The sequence below is a fragment of the Centropristis striata genome, chromosome 13 (genome assembly GCF_030273125.1).
Source record: "Centropristis striata isolate RG_2023a ecotype Rhode Island chromosome 13, C.striata_1.0, whole genome shotgun sequence".
In the NCBI taxonomy this organism is placed as follows: Eukaryota; Metazoa; Chordata; class Actinopteri; order Perciformes; family Serranidae; genus Centropristis; species Centropristis striata.
The window spans coordinates 4,162,199-4,188,088 of record NC_081529.1 but is presented as its reverse complement, the minus strand read 5'-3'; the positions used below and the strand labels follow the sequence as shown (position 1 = coordinate 4,188,088).

Below are 25,890 nucleotides of genomic sequence, written 5' to 3'. Positions count from 1 at the left end.
CATGTCTTCTTCTCTAAACGCACTGTGGGGAGATTTAGTGACAAATACATCAACATGTGGCTGTTAGTATCTGAACATTAACAGTACACCTGCGCGTCAGCACACACATGGACAAAAATTGCGTTTACGCATCTTTTCGACCCCTAGGACAAGGGGTTCCATCCCCTTTGAGAAGTGTTCATTGTTAATCCGGTGACCCCTGGGGGTCAAAGTTCACATGGAAGGTCGGGGGGGGGGGGGGGGGGGGGGGTCCAAGTTGACGGGAAGTGACCAGACGAGAGTTGTGACTGAGTGGTACCGAGAGCCGAGGCAGTGTGTGTTGTTTAGGCCGTTGTAGCGGCTAGCCTCCCTCCCTTAGCTAAGGTGTAACGGTGAGCCCAACAGTCGCAGACAGAACAAAAAAAATAATAATTGTGCAAAATCCCTGCTTAGTAACACACACACAAGAGTATAAACACATCTCGCCATCTCTCATCCATACTCCAGTGTGTACAAGTAAAACCCACTGGAATATACACAGTGTAAAAGTACTGAGATGTGCGCTCAAACACGCTCGCACACACACACACACACACACCGGCTGACAGGGCTTATAAAAGATTAGCTCTAGTGAAGAGATAAGATCCTGGAGTTAGTATGGTCAGACTCTTCCGTCACTTCACCACAGAAGAAGAAGAAAAAGAGCAGTCCTAAGGTAAAAAGTAAGGGAGAGGAGACGAGTGAACGACAGGAGGAGACTGTCCTGCCTCTATGGAAAATCTGTAAACACCGCTGCTACTCTGTAAGTCTGTAGACAGATGCAAACTCTTTGTGGTCATCAACACCATCGTGGGATCGGCATGGAACACACAGGACTAGGCAGCTTGTAGCATTGAGACAAAGAGACGGAGGAGGAAGGAGTAAAGGAGTGTGTTAAGGTGGAGGGGGGGCCAGGCTGGGACTACGACCTGGCTAGGAGTCGGTTGTAAAGGGATAAATGGGATAAGACATCTCCTTGTTCATTTTGAAGCTTCTTAAGGAGCCAAAGTGGAAGAAAGAGAGAGGAGGGGTAACTGTGGGGCAAGTCGTCCCCCGGTCACCCTCACAAAAGGAACGGGTTGGTGGTTCCGGCGGGCTGCGTCCCGGCCTGGGGTTGCATGCTCATCAGGGGCTGGGGCATGGACATGGAGGCCGGGATCCCCGCAGTCATTCCCACACCTCCGACACTGGCGACCCCCATTCCGGGGATCACGCGGGCCATGGGGGTCATGCCTGCCATGGGGACCATGGTGATGGGCTGAGCGGGCCCGGTGGAGACGGACATGGGCTCCACCATGCCGAAGCCGGAGGGCATGGGGCTGACACGCATCTGGTTGAGGGTGGGAGGGGCTGGCTGGGTCACTTGGAAGGGGTTGGCGTGGGCTGCTGGAGCTGGAGCTGAGCCACCTGAAGGAATGAAAAAAAATTTTTGTTATGGTGTGATCGCACCAAAGGTGTCGCTGGGTGACACAAATAGCACAAATTCTGCATGACGCAAATATGCAATATACATGTCAGCCCTGAATTCAATCAGATTGAAATTCTTAAACTTGCACATACAATTGTGTGTGACAGTGTTAAGAAGTTTTTTTAGACATACTTTCTATCCATATTGAATTTAACCCATTGACGCCTAAAACGCCTGTAAAACCTCTGGGCGATTTTAAAATAAGCCCCTAAAACCTGAAGTTTTTCTGGAAATTCAACAGAAGTGTCAACGCTTCTACTAAATAATAGATTTTTCAGCCTCTGTAGCAGATAGAAATGAAATTCAAAAAGTATTTGAGAGCTTATACAAATACTACAAAACGACGTATCCGCTTTCCAGGATTCAATGGGTTAAATCACAACAGAATCAGCTTGGATTCATAATTCAGAAGGGGGTGAAATTCACCAAGCTATGTGCATCTCCAGATGATGTTATGAACCAATGTATGTTGGACTTCCACAAGGTTCCACAGGTACAAAGCAGCAAAAGTGGCTTGATGATGGAAATAAATGGCGGTTTTGCTTACACCACGGCAATTAAAGCAGATAAACACAATGGTCTTGAAGTTTAACTCGCACTTGGTGTGAAGACCGCATTACTGAGCTCTCATGGTGCCAGTACAGTATACAGTACGAGGTTCAAATGTTCATATATTTCTTACTTAAAGAGCTCATTTAATCACTATATTACTACTACTACAATACCTACAATTTTGTGAATTGAATCCAGTGTGATTCATCTCCCTGCCCTTGGGGTTTCCTGCTTGTAAAGACAGGGCAGGGTCAATGATTCAGCATTAAACTGTGCAGATGGGTGTGTCTAACTGTGTGTGTTCGGCCCTGCACGTGTATGTCCATGTCTCCTGGCTTACCGACTACACTTCCTGGCTAGAACACTCTTGTTATCTAATCGGTTTGAATTACCCAGTGTGTTTACCTGCTTAAAAAAAAACCACTCTGTACGTTCAAATAAAAAAAAACAATCCCCTAAACTGACATTTCTTACTAGAGTAGTAAGAGTAAGGACGTTCCGAGAACAACAGAAATTGTCTTTTTGTCTCCCTACCTGTTGAAGCTAAGAATGGGTTGATGACTGGAGCAGGCTGGGCTGGTTTAGTCACCAGAGAGTCCAGATTGACCAGGGCAGCATTGGGACCCAGGAAGGACTCTGGAGTCTTTCTGGTTGGGTTTGAAGACATAGACATGGAGCTGGGTAGGGGGTCGAAGAGGTCCAGGCTGCCGCTGCTAGCGAGGCTGGCTTGGGAGGGGAGAGAAGATGCTACGCCCCCATCACCTGGGGAACAAAGAGCAGTTGTGTTTCATAGAAGAAGAATCGTTTTAAACTTCTCTTTAGGGAACAAAAACATAATGAACACATAACATCAATGTATCATAAAGACAAGAAGACAACATTTCTTATAAGTTTTATACTGCTAATGTCATAAGAACTCTGTACTACAGTAGAAGAAGAGAGGTTCAGCTTACACAGTTACCTTTTTCACATGAATCGCTTGAACCAAACAATTTTTACAGATTTTTTCCACTAAGTTATGACTTGCCCCTCCTACCTGCTAGGAGCTAGTGTGAACAGCGAAGACAAACCGCGTTATATTAACTGTATTTGTGTTAATTACTGTATTAACCTAGCCCTGTGAGAAAAGCAGCCACTTTGGTGCTTGTTTCAAATCAGTTCTTTCTTCCCCAGCTCTCATCTCTAATGTGAAAGACTTGTTTACATTTGTGATACTGAATTTTTAAGTAAGTAAAGGTCTAGTGGTTATTCAAAGATGTATATTTTTGTCTATTCTTGCGTGAACTCCTCAGTTTGTGCTCTCACTTCTCATCATCGCCCAAGTACGCTGGAACAAAGCGCCCACTTGTACGTGAGCACCCCCACTCACATTTACTGTGAAATCAAATTGAGTTGATGCAATAAAATGATCAGAAGATACTTTTTATGAGAGGACATTAGAGGCAGACAGCCTGGCTGTTTTTTTTTTTTTTTTTTTCATCATCATCAGCAGCAGCAGCAGTCAGACAGCAGTGGAGACATTCATTAATGCACTCACACATGAACACAAACTCAGCAGCAACATACACAAGATGGAAACTATGCTGTCAGAACAGAAACTGAGACATAGCAGAGCCAAACAAAGGCTAGTGATAACATCAGTCAGGCCTGGTGTGTATTAGCGCCCCATAAAACCTATTAATTTCAGCCAGAGCTGATTCAAATCTCAACATTTCTACAAGTCATAATGCAGAATGCTGCTTCCTTGAAGTTTGTGTCCTCTACACACCGTGCTGCGACTTTCTGGGGAAAGAAGCTTTGTGCTTGCGTTCCTTCTCACCTTGTCCTTGACTGTATCAGAAGTGTTTGTGTTCAGCTGGAGCAGACACCAATGTCACCCTCCCACACCCACAGACGGCCAAACCACACGGGAAAAACACTCAAGACCTGTGTCAAACTGCTCACTGGAACCCTCTCACACACCTTCCTGAGTTGTGAATGAGTTTGATTAAACATGTTTTTGGAGTATTTGTTGTTTGTGCACCACACAGACAACAGCAGATCTAAAAGGGATTCCATAAACTGAATGACCCAGGTCTAATAATGCATTTAGCGATAAACACATAAAAGCTGTATCACATTACACCACAGTGATATGGGACCAGACCAGAGCAAACGGAGATTTCTCCCGCATTTGAAACGATTACTGCAGCATCTGATTGCATTTGCAGTGGAAAAATCATCAACTCCAGTGGTCTTTTGCTCGGGTCTGGTGATTTTTACATAGAAGACGAGACGTGTGTGTCTGTGCCCCGCAGAGACGTTGCATCTGCAGACGAGCATCATTTCAGACACAGAGGAAAAACAACACCGTGTCATTAGAGAGACGAAGACAAGGGTGAGTACCAGTAGGGACAGAGGAGGAAGAGCGCAGGCTGTCAAACTCTGAGAAGTCCTCTTTAGACGTACCGTTGGATGCATTGAACAGGTCAAAGCTACCTGAAAGGGGACAACACGTACACAAACACACAGACGAAATCATAAAAACAAACAGCAAACACACACAGACAGACAGATGGAAACAGACAACACAAGTACGAATGAGTATGGATAATTTGGTAAACAAACAAAGGAACACATTAAGCAAATGAAAGCATGCAGAAGTGCAATAGCATTTGTTCTTGTGTGTTATATGCGTCCCATTTTGAGTCTTTGAGACACTAGCCAGCCATTTATCGTATCAGAAATCTTTTTCATTTCTTAAGATCCAAAAATACTCAGTGTTTCCCCTATATGTATTCGACAGCACTGCTGCTCTATAAAAAAAAACCCAAACGCATTACACTCGCTATCTCTATTTTAAGCAGCCAAAGTCAGGGGCGAACAAGGACTATAAATGGTCTGTTATTAGTTATTGGTTCTTTAAAATCTAATTTGGTGGCAACTAAAGGCTCCGCTACCAAATTGAGTTCCACAAAGACATTTAGCAACATAGAACATAAAGTGTATTAGGGCTGGTCCCAGGGTAGGTATGTCAGTCGCCATTAACAGATCAAATATGTGGTTTATTATTCCATATAGCATTAGACTGATATGGTGTTTTCTGTTATGATTTGATTTGCAAAACTAAACTTTGTTATGTGGCAACAGCTAAGATTACTTGCCACTTCAGGAATTAGCAAACATCACCCTTGATTACATAATAGTAATTCTCACCAATGTTTTAATAAATGGCATATCTATCTATAAAAGCAAGAAGCGTGTGTGTATGTGTGTGTGTGTGTGTGTGTGTGTGTGTGTGTGTGTATGTGTGTGTGTGTGTGTCTAGGGCATATCTTGCTGACCGTTAGTCAGACTGACCTAAGGTTTCATATGTGGCTTGCACATGGCACAAAGGTGTGCATCCTCGATTTTGAAGATTTTTACGTAGGACGTTTTGTGGAGTGTCCAATCGGACGCCTTTTAAAGGAGCTCCGCCCCATTATGTGATAGGCCTACACCTGGTCAGTAACACAATTCATTTTGGATTTCCACGCCTGATTCATCTCCTCTTTAAGTTTATTTAGCCTACCTATCCTTCAGAGTTGTAAAGTGCGCTATAAGGTTCAATTTTTCAATAATATTCGAATAGTTTCCAGCGAATATCAATGTTCAATGTGTATGTTCTGGATGGTGTGTATCTTGTGATTTTGATTGATGTGATTGTGTTTTATGGAGTTGCAGACGTTGTAATGGTCTGTATGTAATGTGAAAATTCTGTTATTCACATCCATCTGTTGGTGCTGAACTTCTTCCCTCCTATATCTGTCTGTATATATGTCTAACCATGTTGAATGATGAAGTTTCTTTTTCTTAAAATAACTATTTCTGTGTCTCTTTATATCTCAATGTACATCCATGTATTACCCAATATACACTTTGTATATTAACACTACACAAGAGTATTACACCTCATTGTACATCCCACTTTAACACATAACATCATTTGGCCATAATTGAAAAATCTACTTAATCTCCGACTATATGAATACATACTTCCTATGGGCAGTGCACTAGTAAAACAAATATTAAACATCTAACATGAATTCAAATATATTCCAACTTGTGTATTTATTTTAGAATGGATGATTGTTCCTATTTGGCCAATACCAACAGATCTACATAGTGCAGAATGCAATCACTGTAAATCTCTAGTTCTTACAATAAGCTTGTTAGTTAAAAAACATTCTTTTGGATGAGTTTGTGGTTGGTAAGGAAAATAAACGCTGATGATGGCCATAATAAAGGTTAGTTGGATAAAGAAAGGCAGGTATTTTGTCTCCTGTATGTGAAATGTCAGAATGCCTAGCAGGAGTTGTTTTGATTTTCATTCTTGTAGAATGCTCAATCAAGCATTTTGCTTTGTGTATTCATATATTCGAAAGGACAACAGGTAGTACAGGTGAAACTGGAAAAGTTGAAAGGAGGAGAGGCAAAAAGTCTTTAAGCTAATATGTGTATAAAATCCTCTTCTGTCAGCAAACGCTATAAATCCCTTATGACAGCGCGAAATAAAATGAATGCACTTCAGCACCGCTGCTAGAAAATATCCTGGGGGAAACACTGACTTAACAATTCTACAAACATCTTGTAGACTCAAATACATAATTCCAATACCAACTATCAAGCCAGAACATTAACCTCTTTGAGGGAGGTACAGTTTTCCTGGTGAATACCCTACCAACTGATGCCCGAGCAGAACAGAAAACAGGCTACTTTTGCCCTGATGGTCACCTGGGTTGGAAGTCTTGGGGCGAGCAGCGGAGCTCCAGGGGTCAGCAGCAGGAGCGGGGTTAGATGCCCAGGGATCACTGCTCTTCATGGGTGGAACAGAAGGAGTGGCACCCCATGGGTCCACTGGGGCTGCTGGCTTAGGTGCAGACCCTGGGGAGAGGTTCAGAGTTGGTGAGGATAGAGGGGAGGGGAGGGTTTAGAATAATTGTGCAAAAAGTAAGGCCAGATTGGATCAGAAGAGGAGGAGGGACGGAGGAAAAGAGCAGGAGAAAGGAGGGGGAAGGTGAAGTAAGGTGAGTGATTCCATGCAGGTACTGATAGCAGGCATGTTTTTGATCTGACCCATTTGAAAACTACTGCTTATCCATGGTTCTTCATTTCCCCTTCAACATTTACATATCTTAACCACCCCACAGCTTCCTTTCCCTGCCTCTTTGTCCCCCCCCCCCACCCCACCCCTCCTTTCCTTCACACCATCTTCCTCTCACATTCTTCCCCCTTCCCCTCCTCTCTGTGCAGTAATGCTGCAGAGCCAGTGGAGCAGCATTCCTATTAAACAAAGAGTCACAGTCCTACGAGCTGCAGGTGGAGAGCAGCGACGACACACAGAGAAAAACTGACTCTCTACACAAATACTTCACAGACAGACAGTCAGTTTGTAGACATCATCTGATGTGACCAATTGTTTGTATACCATAAGACTGCCAGGGGTCTTCTGGTGCAGCGGCTGCCCCGGCTCCAGCTCCGGCTCCGGCTCCGGCCCCTGCGCCCCAGGGATCAGCAGTGGCACCAGGCTCAGGGACATCCATCAGATCCATCAGAGACGACTGTGGCTAGAAGAAGACAGAGAAAGTGAGCAAAAGAGTGCCGACAAACAGAAAAACGGGGCGAGTAAAGATAGAGAGGGAATAGATGAGGAGGAATAATGATAGGAAGGACCATCTGTTGGTCAGCCATTATCCTTTTTAAACATACTGACAGTGATCATGTTATTATGTGCCGAGATCAAACATAAGCATAGTCATGCAGCTGTACTTCTTTTTCAGTCTAGCTCTGCATGCACTCTAACTCCAGCCAGCCAGCTATTCAGGCAGAATAATGATGAGTAAACTGGGTAGTCTGCTGCCAGTTAGTGGTTTCATTACTGCTCATGAAGCAGCAGACGGTGTCAGGCAGAAGAAGAGGACGAGGAGATAGTTTCATGTGCAAGGTCATGATAACAGAATAACTGAGTCACAGGTCTCGGAGTTTGTGTGAATTTTTACCTCTCTCTTCTTCTTGGGCAGTTTCCCCGAATCTGGACCTCCTTTCTTACTCTCCTCCAAGGCCATCTGTAGTCTCAGGTCGTCCCCTCTGCGTAAGCGCTCCTCCTAAACACACATCCAGAGCGCAGTTAGCATAAGCAGCACATGCAACTTCTTTCATGATCTTTGGTGGGTAAAGAGTATCTTTTGAAATCTTAAAACTCTACTTTCCCCAGATGTAATGTAAACTGTTTGCGTGGTTTAAACAGTGAGAAAAGATAATGAGAAGCATGGATTCATGCTGCCAGCATGTGTACCTGCTCTGCAGCCTCTCTGCTCATAGCCAGAGCCAGTTGCAGCTGTAGCTCCTCCTCTCCGCTGGTCTGAGGTCTGGCCTGCTCCAGTTCTGAACCCGCGTTGGGAGATGTGGCTAACAGACACATTCAGAACATATGTTAACATCTCTGGGACTCACTCACATACTGTTTATACTATATTTATACTGAAAAACCAGTGCATGGTGTATTAACAGTCCAAAAATAAGCCCTACTGAATTAAGTTATACAAATACATATCAGTGTTGTCATATTTGAATTTCATTTGTACTGTATAGAAAATACAGTGTGTGTTGCTGTCTGTGATTAGAGGCCTTCGGTCAGCCTGCAAGGGATGACAGGTCCATGATTCAGCTTATTGGATTAGAGCAGGCCATGTGGCAGGACAAAAAACACACACGCTGCACGTGGCAAACACACACATACACAAAATATCTGGCTGGGAGAAAGAAGTGACACAGCCAAAAGGTAAGGTTCGTTAAGGTAGCACAGGTTGTGTTCTTTAATTGAGTTTGGAAACAGTGATTTTTGCTTTTTCCATTGGGACCGCGGCGTGGGAGGTGATGACAAGACAAGGCACAACTGGGGGCAGCACCGAACAGTTCGAAGCTTCATTCATAACAGCAGCATTTGAATTGTAAAACAACATTCAAATGTATTTTTTATTTGCATGTCCATTCATGTTTTAGTGTTGATAAAATATTTATTTGAAGAATTAGATTCCAGTCGTGACCTCCTCGTGTGAGCTAAGCTTTTCCACTAACCCCAGAGTGTTGTAAAGTCCAAAAGTCAAAATGTATTCCAAAATAAAACAACTAAAACAACTATTCCCCAACAAGTTTTATCAAACAAAACATTATGCTTTAATCCATATTTGTTGGTGCTTTGGTTTTAAAAAATAATATTTTAACTGTTTGCTCTCCTGCTTGATCCAAAAAAGGGCAGTCTAGCAGCTTTCTCAAATGTATTAAGGTTGGTGAAACTGACAAGTTATATTCATTAAAGGAAGTTGATATAATAAACAGGGTTCTTACACTTTTTCAGTGGTCAAATTCAAGCACTTTAAGGACTTTCAAGCTTTTCCAGTACCTTTCAACGGTTGTAAATGGTATGTTTTAGATGAGTACTTTGATACTAAAAGGGGTAATTTCTCTTAAACATACCACCAGCAATGGTATTACACTTTTAACAACTAAAAATAGTTTGCTAATCTCATAAAACATCATACTGGTATGGGAATCTAGAGGCAAGGAGCAAAAGTAAGCTCACAAAAATCATCAACCGGCAGCTGGTGGAAATATACACTACCCAAACTAGGAGAAAATGAAAAACTCCCTTCAGTAAGAAGATACAGGGTAGAGCAACAAGAAACATCTCAGAAACAAGAAGAGGGAGGCGAGACGCAGGCGGAGCGGTCTTCATTTCAGATAGGCTATGGGCTATTTGGTTTATATATTTTTTCCATTGAAAATGCGGTTATCTATAGTCAGATTGCAAGAGAAAAACAGTAAGAATTTCAAGCATTTACAAGCACTTAATCCATAAACTTTTCAAACCTTGAAATTCAACATTAAAATTCAAGCATTTTCAAGGATTTCAAGCACCTGTACGAACCTTGAAAAAAAAATAAAGACTAACTTCTTTAATCCAATGAATTATTCAAACTCAAATTTTTTTAAATGCTTTTATATGATCACAGACATTTGAACCTCCACTCAAAAAACCCCAAAAAAAAAAAAAAAAAAAAAAAAAGACAAACGTGTGTTTTCTTGGGCTTAATTTATGATGTGTTGATAAACAGTATGCACTGAGAGAAAAAAAGACTGTGTAATGTTTTGGTTGGATTTTTGGGGCTGACAATTCCTCTCAAACTTTAATGTTGGTCTGACACTGTCTCTCTTCTTCTGACTGCCTGATTTTTTCTCTCTCCTTCTCTGCTCCAAATAACAAAGACCAGTCATGACATGCCCTGCTGCTGATGTGGACACTCCCAAACACTCATCACAACATGACGATATTGTGTATAATGTTACACCATTTTAATAGCTATTCTGAATGAAACCGTTAGAGAGAGATACCTGAAGGCCTGAGAGCACAGTCAAAACAACAACACTGACATAGATAGCAGGGGAAACACTGATGGTTAGTTTCACAATTTGCCACGATCAATTGCCACTTTGACGAACATCCTGCTATACAAGACGTCTGCCACACCGGCAGCTTTCTATAAACACCACATAGTAAATATTTTGCCACAAATGTTTCCATGATGAGAAAAAGGCACAAATAATTCAATTCCTTTTTAAAAAAGGAATATGCTGACATTTACTTTTTACAGTTTAAAATGGTTCCTTGAGATGAGAGAATATATTAAGCCTATTGTGTGTTGATATCATTGTTACAAATTCATAAAATCACCAATAAAGACAACATTCATATTCTAAATAATTAGTTCATTGCTTGGGTCTTGGAACTCCATCCGAGTCCTTCTCTCCTCTCCTCTAATGCCTTTACTTGCAATGCAAAAAGTCTCTATTTCAGCACATTTTATTTGTGATAAAGTGTGTTTCGGTTGTTGGTGTAAAAATATGGAATTCCCAACTACAGGATTTAAAAGGTTGTACAGACATTTATAGATTTAAAAAAATGTATAAATGCAGAAAAAATTGTCAATATGTACTAGAATCTTAAACTGATTGTTTATGATCAGTTGGTTTTTGGTCTTTTGTTTTTGAGATAATAACATGTGCTTGTATGGGTTTTTGTTTGTTTTTTGTCTTGTTTGTTTTTGTTATTTTAAGTGTTTTGTTATAATCAAAATAATTTGTTGGTGTAGGCTACTGAAAATCCATTGTATGTGAGGTCAGACCATCTTTTTTTTTTTTATTGTTCAAGTAGGGGGTAGACAAACATAAGAAATGTTTTCTTCTTGCTGTTCCTTTCTAATCATGAAGGTGTAGAGTGTCTCTGTACACATTTTGTTGTCCACTTTCATGAAAGGAACAAAATAAATAAATAAATAAAAAATAAATAAATCTGTGTGAAAGTACTCATGACATAAACAACCGTTTGAAATATATATCTAAATGTGTATTAATCACATGGAAAAAATGCCCCATGCTGTGAAAATGCCTTCACTTGTTCCTTAGACCTATGTCTCCCTAGCTCCGTCTCCAGGCTGAGCTTCTCCAGGGAAAGTGACCAAAAGTACCAGGGGTAAAGGTGTGTTTGGTTAGCTGGTGGGACTAAAGCCACGGACTCGACATCAGCCACATGCCTGCTTTAAATAGACAGTTAACACAGAGGTACGAAGCATACACAGGGACAATGTAACCCTGCAAAATATGCTGGAATGACATGGTTTGATGTCACATGTGAGATATGTGGATGTGGATTGTGGATAAAATCCAACTCTTACAAAAAGAAGGCTCATTCATGCTTTAGACATAATCTGTATCTTCTATTCCATCATGTGTGCTAAATGCATTACACTCATTACAATCTGTCTTTAAAAGAGGGCTTAAACAACACTTTAACCTGCAAGCCAACACCATAAACACAGTTCAACACTTGACAGTAGCTAGTCAGAAAGACAAATAAACAAAACTCATAGCCAACGAAAACACAAGTTTCTTGCCCACCACTGTGGGAATGGACCATATATGGAAAATCACAATTTCTTGGATTTTCTCACAGACACAGCTCTGCCTGCCTGTAGAAAAATGCATTTAAAAAGGCTAAATTGTCTGGGTTTATGACTTTTTGCCCCTGAATTATGTGTCACCAGTTATTTATTTTCTTCTCATCTTAATTTTCTGTAGTGCCGTGTCCAATGACTGAGCAAATAGGCACATATCTTATAAAACCTTTCAAACTAAGCCAAGTCTCAAGAGCATGAATAGTTTTGGAGTGAAATAGGCTGATGACCACTAGTGTCATCTCAAGCAGATTTATGTGGTGATAATGGCGCAGAGGATTTTAATCTCAGGGTGTTGACCACCAACTACCACAACATTTACAGACACTCAGTCTGTTTTTTCTCTCGATAAAGAATTAATTGGCAGTTGCTTAAATGCACTTTCTAGATTATTTCTTTGTACATTTTGACAAACTATGGAGATGTACATTTTTCCCAACCGACGTCAAGTGTTTTGCGCAAAGGCAGGGGAGCACCAGTCAACAAAATAAATCTCCTCTATTTACACTTCAACAGAGAAAATACTTGGAGCCCTGAAGCCTCGAGTCTGATCAGACCACACATGCATGCATAAACACACACAACTGCATTAAACGTGTTGATTTGAAACTGCTGAACATTCAAGTCAAACTGAATGAAGTCATACAATGAACTATTTGAACTTTTGCAAGAACTCTTTTGAAAATTAAATGAAAAATAGAGCAAACGTTGCTTTAACTATCCACTCATTAACCTCAGGGAAGCTCTATCCTATGAATACATTTAGGGTCTTTCGCACCCATGCACAGGTCAATGCACATAGACACACAGGTGTGTGTGGGATGACAAGGTAGAATTTAAAATAAAAAATGTAGCCTAATCACATGGTTATAAATAGATCAAGCACATTTTTGACCTTTTCAATTACTTTGGGGACGGAGGCGGGTATGCTAGGTTCCCACCAACAGTCACACTTGCATGGCCGCTCATTCACACCCTGTCTGGACAACAATACTCGGAAAGTTCGACTGGAATCCCAAAAATCTCCCCTGGAAACGCCCACAGCGACACCCTAGCCTCACTCCTAATTGGTTGGTCTTTCCTTTACTTTTCTCAACTGATGACTCAGCTGCAGGAGCTTCCGCCTCTGAGCCGCACACTCAAACAGAATGCACATGCAGGAATGTGGGCCGCAAAAACCAAAAGATGAACACACGCTCCATGCAACACGTCGGATCCACGCAGGCTGAAACCACATGCATGGAAACAGACAAACACACACCGCAATCCTGCTGTGCACAAAGGACAGGGGGGGTCAGAGGATGAAAGGAAAAGAGGCCAAGGTTCACTCTTTCATTTTAACTTCTCCATTCTTCCTCTCTGCGTTACCCCATTTCCTGACTGGGATTTCTGTTTCTTTTCAACTCTACCCCTCTCTCACTGCATCTATCTTTTCAGCCCATTGAAACTCGGCTTTTATTCTCTGTTAAATTGAGCTATTGGAACTAGAAGAAATTAGTACGAGTAGAAATTCAAGTACAGAGGCACAAGAGGTACGATGACCAAGCACTTTCAAGGTGCCGAAATCAAAAATGTCCAGACTATTAAAGCCTTTATTATCCATTCTAAATAATTACTATAAAGGTAACAGCAGTTTGTCGCCCACAAGATGGCACAGAGTCGAATCGCAACTAAGGACTATATATTTCAAAAAGAAAGCTTAAGAGTTAAAATCTCATCAAATAATCATCTTTGACCTGAGATTACTTTCCTTTGAAATTTCTCAAGAAACTGTATATTCAAATCTATAAAAACCGACTCATCCTAAATAGGAATCCATTAAAAAAGTATCTTTTTTATGTCCTTTTTGGCTGCCGCAAGAACCCGTACCATAATACCACGAATAGATGAGCATCAAAATCCAAGCTGTGGCTTGCCAGCATCAGCTCACTTGACAGCAGCCAGTGGCAGGCAAGAGGCAGCCGTCACGTAGCTGTCGAGCCTCTCAGTTAGCAGAGTAATCCAGTTCTATGTCAGCTTTCACGTCCCATAGTGGCACTGAGAGAAGTCTCTCTCGACTCGCTGTCAACTCGGCAGCTACATGATGACATTGCCGCTCGCGACCACTGTCTGCAGTAGCAGTCGCAATTGTATCTCTGTGTTAATGAGGCTGATTTAGTGAGATCAGGCTGCAATACCGTAGCCTGTGTTTCAATATCGTAACACCAGGCTAGGTGACAGTTTTCACTTTCATGACGGAGGCTTCGCTCAATGGGACAAAAGCACCGTAACATTACATCAATGGGGTGAGGAGCAACTGCAATGAAAAAAACAATAAGAAAATAGTCGGCTGGTAATGTATTCATGTTTTGCCATTCAGCTGACAGCCGACACTTGGAAAACACATTGTCAATAGAAAATAAGCCTGACAAAAAATAATCATGCATATCATCTTTTTTCATTCATTTTTTAAATAAAAGGTTGTGCAGGCCTGGTTTCCATTCACTTCTTTATCTCAATCGTATATCTCTCATTGCAGAATTCATCTATCCACGTCTCTCTTGTTGTACTGTCTGTCACTGTGTGTTTCTATAACTCTTCCTCACTGTGTGTCTCTGGAGAAGTGAGCGTATCACTGAAAAGAGGAGCAGATTCCTCTGTCATGTGGATGATAGAAGCTGAGGGACGGGGGGGGGGGGGGTGAACTCTGCTTCCTCTTCTGTCTGTGTGTGTGTGTGTGTGTGTGTGTGTGTGTGTGTGTGTGCTGAGGAATGCAGCCCTACTGCGGGACTGCAAGCCAGAGACAGAACAGGGGGAGGGGCCGGTTTCAGGATGTAGGCCAAAGTTACACCAACTGGGACACAATGCTGAATAATGGAATATTCTGGATCAAATGTGTTACTTAAACATATGGAATGAGCCCTGTGTGTGTGCAGTCTATGTGGCAACTATAAGCCAATACTCACAGCCATGGTAGGAGGCAGGTGAGCCCTCTGATCTGCCGTACTCTTCGCTGTAGGAAGTAGAGAGGTTGGGCTGAGACGAGCCTCGGCCAAAACCCATCTGACTGCTCCCAGTGGACACCTGGGCCATACGCTCTTTGGTCTTCAAAGCCTGAGACCTAGTAGGATTTAAAAAAACACAAAATAGCATATCAAGAGTCATCTTGACTCAAGTCAAGATTCCATGTGACATCCAAAAGCACAAAATAAGCATGAGAAAAGGGCAATTGGTCTTTGGGGACATAGAACCAAAAATAATGAGATGATTTTTACTTTGAAAACCACCCTCAGAATCAGGGTTTTAAAATGGTTTAAAATTCTAAAATGTCACCACCTTATCACTAATTAGAATAAAAAAATCAATTAAAAATGATGCCAAGCATGATGAAGCTCTGGGTTATTATCAAATCCCTATTTTTAGTTTAGTTTTTAGAGATTTTTTTGTTATAAAAAGACAGGTGGGAGAACAAATGAGCTAATGACTCACTTTTGTATTAATGGAGTTATTAAGCAATACCTTCAAGTACAGCCACAGTAAATCACTGAAGAAGGCAACTCATGTTCACCGTGCTGTACTAGCCTAAGACTGCTCAGCTGGGAAAGACATCAGCTGTGTAGCCATCCTTCAAGTGCAGTTACTTTGTTTGCACTTCCTACCACTAGCAGAGATCTACTGTCAATTGCAAAACTGCAGAGATATATGAAGAAGCGTGACTTCTTAGAGATCAGTCTTTGTTTAGGACTCTGCTCAGACCAAGGTTATTATAGTTAACGAAAACTAACAAAATAACGAAAACTAAAATTGAAAAAACATTTTCGTTAACTGAAATAAAAATAAAAACAAGAGTTTTTAAAAAAACGATAACTAACTGAAACTGTATTGTGTGGTTACAAAACTAACTAAAACTACCTGAAATTATCGTGAAAATGTCCTTAGTTTTCGTCTTTGTCAACTTTTTTCATACATAATTCAGTGTTTCTATTTCAACATGCAGGAACACATGGTAAATATGTTTACTGAGACTGGGATGTTTACACTCCAACCAAAATACAAAACACCCCGAACTGTAAGAATTAATAACCTTATTGGGGCTGAGATGGATAAACCAAAGGAAATGAAGGCACATACCCATTACAAAAAAACAAAAACTAACACTAAAACTAATAAAAACTAAACTAAAACTAAGCATTTTCAAAAACTAAAAACTAAACTAAAACTAGCAAACTCACTCTAAAAACTAATTAAAACTAACTGAATTTGAAAACAAAAATTCACAACGAAATTAAAACTAAAACTAATGAAAAATCCAAAACTATTATAACCTTGGCTCAGACCTATTGGTTCCAAAGTACTGAAGAGATTCTTCTTCTATTGAAGCTTCTCAGTCAGTTGTAATAAACTTGCACACACTGAAAGCCAGCCCTACGTCATCTTGGAAATGCCCTAGGCGAAGGTGGTTCTTGTTATGAGCTTTACAGCACCCTTTGTCCGGATCTTGCCACTTCCCAGGTGGACCTAGTGTTCACTGTGGCCTGTCTTGAAACAAGGACCTCATCTCATTTACCATGTTTTATGGGTGTGACTTTTTTTGTCGTGTCATCCATCAATTATTTTAAGCTCAACAACTATATTTAACTGAAATTTCTCCCATTTGTGCAGGACATTGAAAGCTTCCAGATCACATGGAGTGGCAGAAAGCCTTAAGATCTGCAGCTTAATTACTGTGAGAAATGCAGGATCTTATTCTCTTCGTTCACAAGATCAATTGTTGCTTTCTGTCCCTTATGCTCGTACGGAGTTGGGTAAAAGGGCATTTGTTTACTCTGCACCTTATGCTGGAATATGCTACAGAAAGAATGGAAATTAACTGAATGTGTTTCTTTGAGCACTTTTAAATCCAAACTAAGAGTTATTGAGGCCAATTCCATAACATGCACTTGTTTCTCATGATGTGTTTAAGGTCTGTATGTTATGTAAATATGTAACTGTATTCTGTGTTTGCTGCCTCTTGGCCAGGGCTCCCTTGAAAAAGAGGTTCTTAATCTCAATGGGATATTTCCTGGTTAAATAAAGGTTAAATAAAAAGAAAAGAAAAAAAGACAAGTGCAAAATTATAGTTGGACAGGGTATTCTGTCAGAATTAGATAGGACTTTGATAGGATTTGATAATTAAAGCTCTTACCTCTCTCCTTTGAGGCGGTCCTCGTCTTTAAGTAGGACCACTAGCTGCTTGCTCTTCTCCCTGACATTGATGCCCTGGTCTTTGCCGTCTCTGTCAATGTACTGGAAGTCCTTCAGAGTCTGGATGGCGAAGATGTTCTCTTTGCACTGCAGCGCCACCCGCTCTGAGCCTGTCTTGATCAGATAGTCGAGCAGGGTGAGCGCCTTGTAGACGTGGCGCCAGTTCTTGCCGTGGTCGTTGAGCCGTTTCCAGATCATGCTCATGATCTCGCTGAAGGCCACCACGTTGTAGGTGAGGTCGGCGATCTCGGACATGAGCGAAGACGACGGGCCCCAGGGGTCGTTGGAAGTGGCCTCTCTGACTTTCTTCTCTGCGTCAGAGTAGTTGTTCACCATGTTCTTCATCTGCCGGCGGATGGTGGAGCTCGGCATGGTGGCGGTGGAGATGGGACAGACGGGAAGGAATAAAATGTGCACTCTCACACAGGAGAGCAGGTAGGACACCAATAATGTTTGGGTAGAGAGGCTTGCACACACACAGGGTGCAAAAGTGTGTGTCGTGCTTCAGGTGAAGCTTGTGTTATGTGTCCGTGCGCCTGTGTCCTTTCTCAAGGCACGGCGGTGGTGTGTATGTGTAAATCTTGTGTACAAGTTTGTGTGTGCGTTGTGTACGTGTGTGTTTTGTCTATGAGGCTTCTCCAGGCCAGTGCAGTGTTCCTGAGTCCTCCAGAACAGCGTCTGTTAAAACCATCTCCACACACACAGTGCTGGCTGCACACATGACCACGCCATCACCTGGGACAAACAGACAAATAACACGTTAGTGGAAGGAAGTGAAGAAAAGTAAAAGACCAAAAGGTGAGAGAATAAGAAGAGAGAAAAATGCTCCACATAGACAAGCAAAAAGGGCAAACACCTTAACACTTCCTTGTTGTCATCAGTTTCTGAGTAGCTGCAATCAGAATATGCCAAGAGTTTAGTTTGGTTTAACTAGTATGACAGCTTCACATTTCTCTCAAACTAAAGCCATTGAAGCATAAAATATTTAACCTACCTTTCATCAAAAAAAATATTTGGACACCGATTTAAATTTAAGACATAATAGCATGGGTCTAAACCGATTCTTTCTTTAAAAGGTGCCACTGTTATCCTGTATTCCCCACTTAAACAATAAGAACGCAAAGAAATTCTGTATTTATAGGAACAGCTGTAGTCCTTTTTGAAACTAGACAAAACAATACGTATCATACTTTCACACTTAGATAAGCAATTTCCATGCACTTACAGAAAACCCGCCTCCTTCTTTTTTACACAGGGCAGGCCAGGGTGTTGTGACCAAGAATTGTGTTTCCACTTTGTAATCTTTCTTGAGTTTACAGTAAATTACAAGGCAGAGTGTTGAAAATGAATAATTTCAGGGCAGTCAGGTCTGTGCAATGGTTAAATTGCTCATTGGGTGGGCTTGGAGGATAAGAAGTGGAAACAGAAAACACAAGACATTTAAAACAAACACAAGATTAGTGGGAGCCAATGAGAAGATCCATGCGATGAAATACACAACATAAAAATAATAATCACAAATGCACAAAATGGTCAACAAGATACAACTAGCGTTTCACAGTATAATAATGTCCTAATCTGTGTTTAACCAAGACTGCAAGGTGATGCTTTTCTCTAACTACTGAGAAAAATTATATTAATCCTAGCTGGCCTTAAATAATGTTTACTTTTGTCCATTTTGAAGCTAAATGCCATAAATGATATAATATATTAGATGCTACTGGATTTTAAATACAAAGCTGAAAACATAGTGTCTACTGGTAAGCCTAACACATTTATTTTCCCCTCCAAGCTCCAGTAAACTTCTACAGAAGCACCATAGAGAGCATCCTCTGCTACTGTGCCATGGTGTGGTATGCCAGCTGCACTGCCGAGAACCGGAAAGACTTGGTCCAGGTAGTAAAAACAGCACAGAGGATCTTGGGAGCTGAGCTTCCAAGCTTGGACACAGTATATGCCAGCTGTCTACACAATAAGGCTCGCAACATCAGCAAGGACCCAACCCACCTAGGTCACAGTCCGTTTGCCCCCACGCCATCGGGAAAAAAAATTCAGAATCATCAAAGCCCGAACAAACAGACTGGGGAACATCTTTTTCCCCAGAGCTGCAGCCTTTATTAACCCCTACCCTTCCACAGCCCAGTGGCCTTAAGCAACAGCTTATTTTAGCAAAGCTGGACTCAGAGCTCTCCTTATTCAATTTCAGATGAATTCAGGAATCATTCTCAAACAATTCATATCTAACCGAGCCTTTATCTATGCCTGTTCTCTTCATCACATGAATAACACTCAGTACATTATTGTGAGTGCCGGCAGAACAACAAGTGATTAAAAATGCGTTTCCACCTTTTGGTGGGTGGCAGGGGAGATGAACCATTTCCAGTCTGATGATGACGACAGGAGTGACTGATGACTCCTCTGTCCTGTTTCTAACAGATCAGCAGCGCAGCTACTAATCACTTCCTGACACACACAAGTATGGAAAGTATGTGGAGACTCACAGCTGTATGACCTACACATCTAATTTCCATATTCAAACTGCTGAGCATGAAAAAAGTCACTTTAGTCCCACAATAAATTATGGGGGTTAAAAAACACATTACAGTTAATGTGCCTCTTGTTTGTAAGTGGTGTCCTTATGTTTATGTGATATGGGGTTGCTTGGAAAGAAAAGTCGATTTCAATGAAAGACGATATTGTAATACAGTTTAAGCTCAGATGCAAACATGCTACACAGCAAGATCTCCTCCGCTTGATTACTCAGTCACACTTGTAAATTTAATTTATCCAGAGAACATTTCTTAAGTGCACACGTTGCTGTCTTGCACCACATTTATATAAACTGCAAACAAATCAAATCTTATTTAAAGCATCGCTCTCTGTATTAAATAGCGACTTTGGTCTTCTGAGATTATTTTGTGGCTACTGTTCCTGTGACTACCATCTAGGGAGACCCATGATGACTTATCCCGTTGAGTAATCTGATCCCTGCGCCAAGCATGCACCGACAAGCCCCACAACCTAGTGCTTTCACGAACAGAGGACAAGTGTTAAACCTGATTAGCAGTCTATGCTGCCTCTGTGCTAAATGCAACAGTTAAAATTTTTTATATGATAAAAGTAGCAAGTGGCAATGTATATTTACGCATGTATAGGACTATGCAGAGTTTCCTGCCTAGCAATGCCATGAAAAGACAGCTGGGGGGGACGAGGGTGAGGAAATGAGGAGGAGTGTGAGTGTATGTGTTGGGATGGTGGGGGGGTAAGAAAACAACTTGGCACATCCCCTAAATTTACTAAACGCTTGTGAAATGTGATTCCTGTGGAGCATGCCCCCCCAAACGATCCCTCGTCACCCTCCTCCTCACCCTGCATCCGCATGAATGCAGCTCAGACCTAATGACACATCTGCTGCTATAATCACCTATTCACCCATGGCAGACAGGACGAAGAGAGGAGAGTCTGTCTTGTCCATCCCACCCACCCCACACCCCGGAACAACCCCCACCACAAGACACCGCTGGCTCGCCTTCCTTCAGCCCTTCTGTGCTTAGATCACTCAAACCCCGAGAGACAAGACGTGTGTGTGTGTGTGTGTCCGAATGACTAAGCCTGTCATTCTTGTCAAATAACCATTATGCCTTGTTGTTTCTAGAATAGAAGGATAACCATCAAAACCATTTAGTCCAGGATCTACTTCTTGCAACTTCAGATGAACTCAACACACCTATTTTCTGCCACCACAATTACAGTATCCCACTTTCTCTGTCTGTCTGTCTGTCTGTCTGTCTGTGTGTCTGACACACATGGAGGTTGAGGAAATTTGAGAAGAAACTAACAAAATTGTGTAAATAATGGTATCTATTCATGCCAGTTCTCTTCCCTAATTTATAATAATAATTGTTATAATTCTATCAGTGGTCCTGCTCCTGGATTTGATATACTTAGGAGATATAGATATTTTGCAATACAGACTGCCTTGTGCCAATATTGGATTTACATTGGATTTCATTTAACATCATGGATTTTTCTCTACATCCTATACCTCTGCCTACATTTTGTTTCCTAATATTAGTCATGTCGACTTTTACACATTTGGCTGTCTTTTCGGCCATCAAGCTGCCAAGATGATGTAGAAATTCATGACTGTTAATGCTACAGAGCTGCAGCATCAGCAGAAACCCAACAGTGCCCAGAACTACACAAACAGTTGGTCTCTGCCCAAAGTGAGCCACAGTTTTTGAATGGGTAAGAGATGACAAGCTACCTTGTAAATATACATCATTCAAAACAGTAACCACATTATCTCCACAGTGGACAAGGACAAGGAATAGTGTTCACCATTAAATGCAAAGTCAGAAAATTTAAATTAAGCCCTACTGTGGAATCCTGTTTAATCAAATAAGATACTTGTGAATTAACTGACAACAAATTATCATATCCATGCTGCATATAGAATGGCTAATAGCAGCAACAACAAAAAACTGCCATATACTTTTTTTCTATGGCAAATAAACCACTCGGGGATCAAAGGGACTCACTATTGAAAATCTATCAACGTCACAGGTGATGTTTACATTTTAAAAATTAATTTAAAAAGTAGCTGCAGACCAAAGCATATGGACAACAATTGCAAAATGTCCTTGGGAAATTTTTGCTCACATTAAAAACAATTCAAGTATTTTCTGAAAACAAATGACATGTATCTAGTGTTGTAGTACTTTACTGTGAACAGTATATATATATTCCTGTAGCAGAGCATTTACAGCTTGAGACATCAAGATCCAATCTGCATAATTATTATCAGGGCTTGTTTGATGTATCACACAAACAATATAAAGTTTGATCACTTTCTGTTTGTTGATTCCAGTATGTCAGCTACCAAAAGTGCCCATTGCACTTGGTTAAAACACTGGAACCTTGCAGTGTTTTAAATGAAAGACCTTCACAACTACTGCAGAGCACAGTAACAGTAGATGATATGACAATGTCAAAAACTATACAAACAATTATATCAGGGTCTGTGTTGGCATCAAAAGTCTAGTGTGTGAGACAGCAACAGTCCAATATGAGAGTGAATGTCCACTAAGAAGAAAATGAACACCGGAAACAAGTGTACTGTCCGATGCAAGAACACAACAAGCAAAACCTACCCCAGTGTGTATGTGCCAGTGTCTGGGTGTGTCCTGGCAAAACCTAGGTAAACTGTGATTAGCATTAGGGTTGAGAAGCTGTACACTGAAAACAGGTCTACCTTGCCAGGCCAACACAAGAGTAAAGCTGATCTGGAGATAGAAGGCTTGCACAACCAGGTGCCTGTGTCTGTGTGTGTGTGTGTGTGTGTGTGACATTATCTTTGTGTGTTAAGAAAGAGAGAGAGAGCAGCATGACCTCAAGTTATCCAGCCGGTTCCTTCACCATCCATTTACTTCTTCTGAGCTCTATTTGAGTGTAACCACAAGCAGCATATACCAGTAATTAATCCTCAACCACTGAGCTACTCAAGGATTAAGTTCCTTCAAGCCAAACTAACAATCGTATCAAGTCTAACCCAAAGAAAATCAAGCCACTAACACGTGTCCCAAAAGCCTCAAAGTGACTAAGTGTATTTGAGTTAGGGGGAGCATCAAGCTAGAAGCAGGGAGGAAAGGACTGGAAGAGAAGCCACCTTCTGATCGGTATGTCACCCCGCCTTTTGTCCTCCCTGGCCGGCTGGGAGACAAAGCTAAGTCAGGGAAGGGAGGAGGACGGTGATGATGCATCTGTCACCCACTGTGACTGACTGATCATCCTGACAATAGACAAAGCCCTGCCCCTCTCTCAGGCCACGTTTATATGGGCTCAATGCAGCTCCGAATAGAAAGCTTACATCTAAAACACATGCATCTACCGGTTCTACACTATAGAATAAATAAACCCCACCACTGATCCGTGTCTTTCAGCAAAGAGTTAATGCCTGCCTGCCTACCTATTAGTAGGGTGAGCCGATTGGAAACCAAGTGAGTAAACAGACAGCGCCCACGCCGCAAAGAATTTCCCTAAAAATCTAAATAAGTCAAGTTTTACCTAAATGACTCACATTAGTATGGTTTAACTTGGATCTACTGGTTGCCAAAGCATGGCGTGTTAGTGGAGGAAATAGGAGCAATTAAGCTGCTCCTAAAAAAAATACAAGAAAAGGAACAAATCACTGCGTTTCATTGAACTGATGTGATTGATAGCACACAGGCTAAAGTAGCCTGAGCTAACATTAGCATCACATTCACACTTATTTCCCTCAACTGACCTGTTTTGGATTGCGAAATAATGTTGGGTGTCGCAGAGATCTAACTTTGCGCAACATCGGGTGGAATAACTAGCCCACTTGCCGCTAACGTTAGCAAGTTGAGTGCAAACTTGCGGCAAGTAGTTGTCATTAGCTAGCAAAATAAGCTAGCGGGCAGCGTTAACTTGCTTATGTTGTTTTAGTTAGTTAGTTGTCTCGGCTGGTTAGAAAAGTGTATAAGCCAGTTAAAGTTACTTTTTTTTGCATATTCTGTATAACTCGGGTTTGTCACTGATTTTGATATTTGCGCTGCTAGATACAGCCGCTGACTGAGCTAACGTCCATTTCTGATGGAGATCAAAACTTGGCTTTGAAAAAAAAGTTGGATCAAAGCTAGCTAGCAGAGCTAATGTCAGGTTAGCCAGCGGATAAAAAAACTCAACTGTTGCTGACTCGGCATGCAAATATTATTATTATTATATTATATAAATACTTTGTATTTATTGAGATCACAGTCAGCAGTGCGCCGAGATACACAACCATTCCGCTCATCTCCTAAAAACCCATTTTCAGTGCTAAGACATCCAGCTAGCATGCTAAGCTAGTTAGCTAGTTAGCAACCCTTGAAGCTAGCAGCCAAGACAGACGGGTGCTCGGTGGAGACATCACCGCAGCGGACTGGATCACAGGACACCCTGCTGGAAAAACAAAACAACTCGACTGGCTTAACGTTAACTTACCATATCTTTTGCGCTACGTCGGTTCAATTATTAGTCCAGGGATATGAAACCATAAACGAAATTCGCCAATTCCAAGGGAAAAATGAAGATAGAGTACTTATTTGGGCGTCCTGGGAGCTTGTTGCGCCTCCGCCTAGCTATGTGTTGCTAATGCTAAGCCAGCTAAAGCCAGGCTACACGTATCTCCTCCTCCAGAACATGGCGGGCAGAGCGGGAGGGGGGAGCCGGGAAGGGTGTGACCAAGGCGGCTTGACTTGCCAGAGGGGCTCAGAAAGACCCCGCTGAAAACTCCTCATGTCACCCATTAACAGTGGTGGAAGAAGTATTCAGATCCCTTATTTAACCCTACAAAGCCTGAACCATGAAATAATTGCCAGAAAATTCAATTTTTGTAAAAACTGAGTGCTTATTAACCTGCTGACGAATTTGAAAAAACAAATAAATTGCATATATGAATTCTTATTTGTATCATATTTGATACATCAGGTCTTTTTGTGCAATTTGTTGCTCACAGTTTGTTTTTCTCGAACTAACAAAAACATATAAACCCTAACATATTTAACCTATTAAGACTTTGACTTTTCCTTTTTCCTCAAACATGCAAAATACATATTTTTTCCATATAACACAACATCATACATCAGCTGATATGAAGTTTTTTAATGCAGCAATGACTGATCCACTCGTGGAACCTGCATATCATTTTTGCTACATCCGGTATTTTTGTGCAATTTGTTGCTCAGTTTGTTTATCTTCAACACATGTATACATCAGGTTTTTGATGATGTAGAGGTCTCAAAAATTACTGTATCTAATATGATACACTTGGCTTTATAGGGTTAAGTAAAAGTACTAATACCACACTGTGAAATTACTCCACTACAAGTAAAAGTCCTGCATTCAAAACTTACTTCAGTAAAAGTACAAAAGTATCAACATCAAAATGTACTTAAAGTATCAAAAGTAAAAGTACTCATTTTGCAGAATGACCCCACTCAGATTGTTAAATATATTCTCAATATATGATTTGATAATTATTATTGATGCATTTATATAAGCAGCATTTTATTTTCTCAAGGTAGGGCTCATTTTAACTATTTAATATGCTTTTATGAGGTCTAATTTAGAAAATGTCACTTTAAACTTTAAACTGATCATGTTTTTCATGTTAAATCCCGATCTGAAAAGTAACTAAAGCTGCTGGCTATATGTAGTGGAGTAAAAAGTATAACATTTGCCTCTAAATGTAGTGGAGTAGAAGTATAAAGTTACATAAAATGGAAATACTCAAGTAAAGTACAAGTACCTCAAAATTTTACTTAAGTACAGTACTTGAGTAAATGTACTTAGTTACATTCCACCACTGCCCATTAAGTCATAAATGTATCATTACAGCAACAGGGCAGACCTGTTTCAGAGTGCCACATAGAGTCACCATCAATTTCATCCAAAAATTTCAAAGGAATAACATGCAACAGGGTGGGCCTTATTTCTGGGGGAATGCAACTCTGAAATATGTCATAGTGTTGGGTTAGAATGAAGGATACTACTGCTAGATTTTAAGATAAATAGTTTCTGTCTCTTTGTTTTTAGCTT

The 25,890-nt window shown here is 41.1% G+C and overlaps 1 protein-coding gene across 3 annotated transcripts; it reads right to left on the bottom strand.

Annotated features, from left to right (window-relative positions):
- Positions 1-233: 233 nt before the first annotated feature.
- epn2 (epsin 2) lies at positions 234-24,469 on the bottom strand. 3 transcript variants are annotated; one of them, XM_059347807.1, is made up of 10 exons: positions 24,295-24,469; positions 17,231-18,024; positions 15,012-15,166; positions 8,352-8,464; positions 8,056-8,160; positions 7,485-7,623; positions 6,791-6,940; positions 4,424-4,516; positions 2,573-2,800; positions 234-1,425 (listed from the first exon to the last, which is right to left on the bottom strand). In XM_059347807.1, exons 2-10 carry the CDS (start codon positions 17,659-17,661, stop codon positions 1,082-1,084), a joined length of 1,758 nt encoding a protein of 585 aa, XP_059203790.1. In that variant the 5' UTR covers positions 17,662-18,024; positions 24,295-24,469; the 3' UTR covers positions 234-1,081. The 3 variants fall into 3 exon arrangements, with proteins under 3 accessions (XP_059203790.1, XP_059203791.1, XP_059203793.1); XM_059347808.1 differs by having other exon boundaries at positions 4,487-4,516; XM_059347810.1 differs by lacking the exon at positions 4,424-4,516.
- Between the last annotated feature and the right edge of the window lie 1,421 nt (positions 24,470-25,890).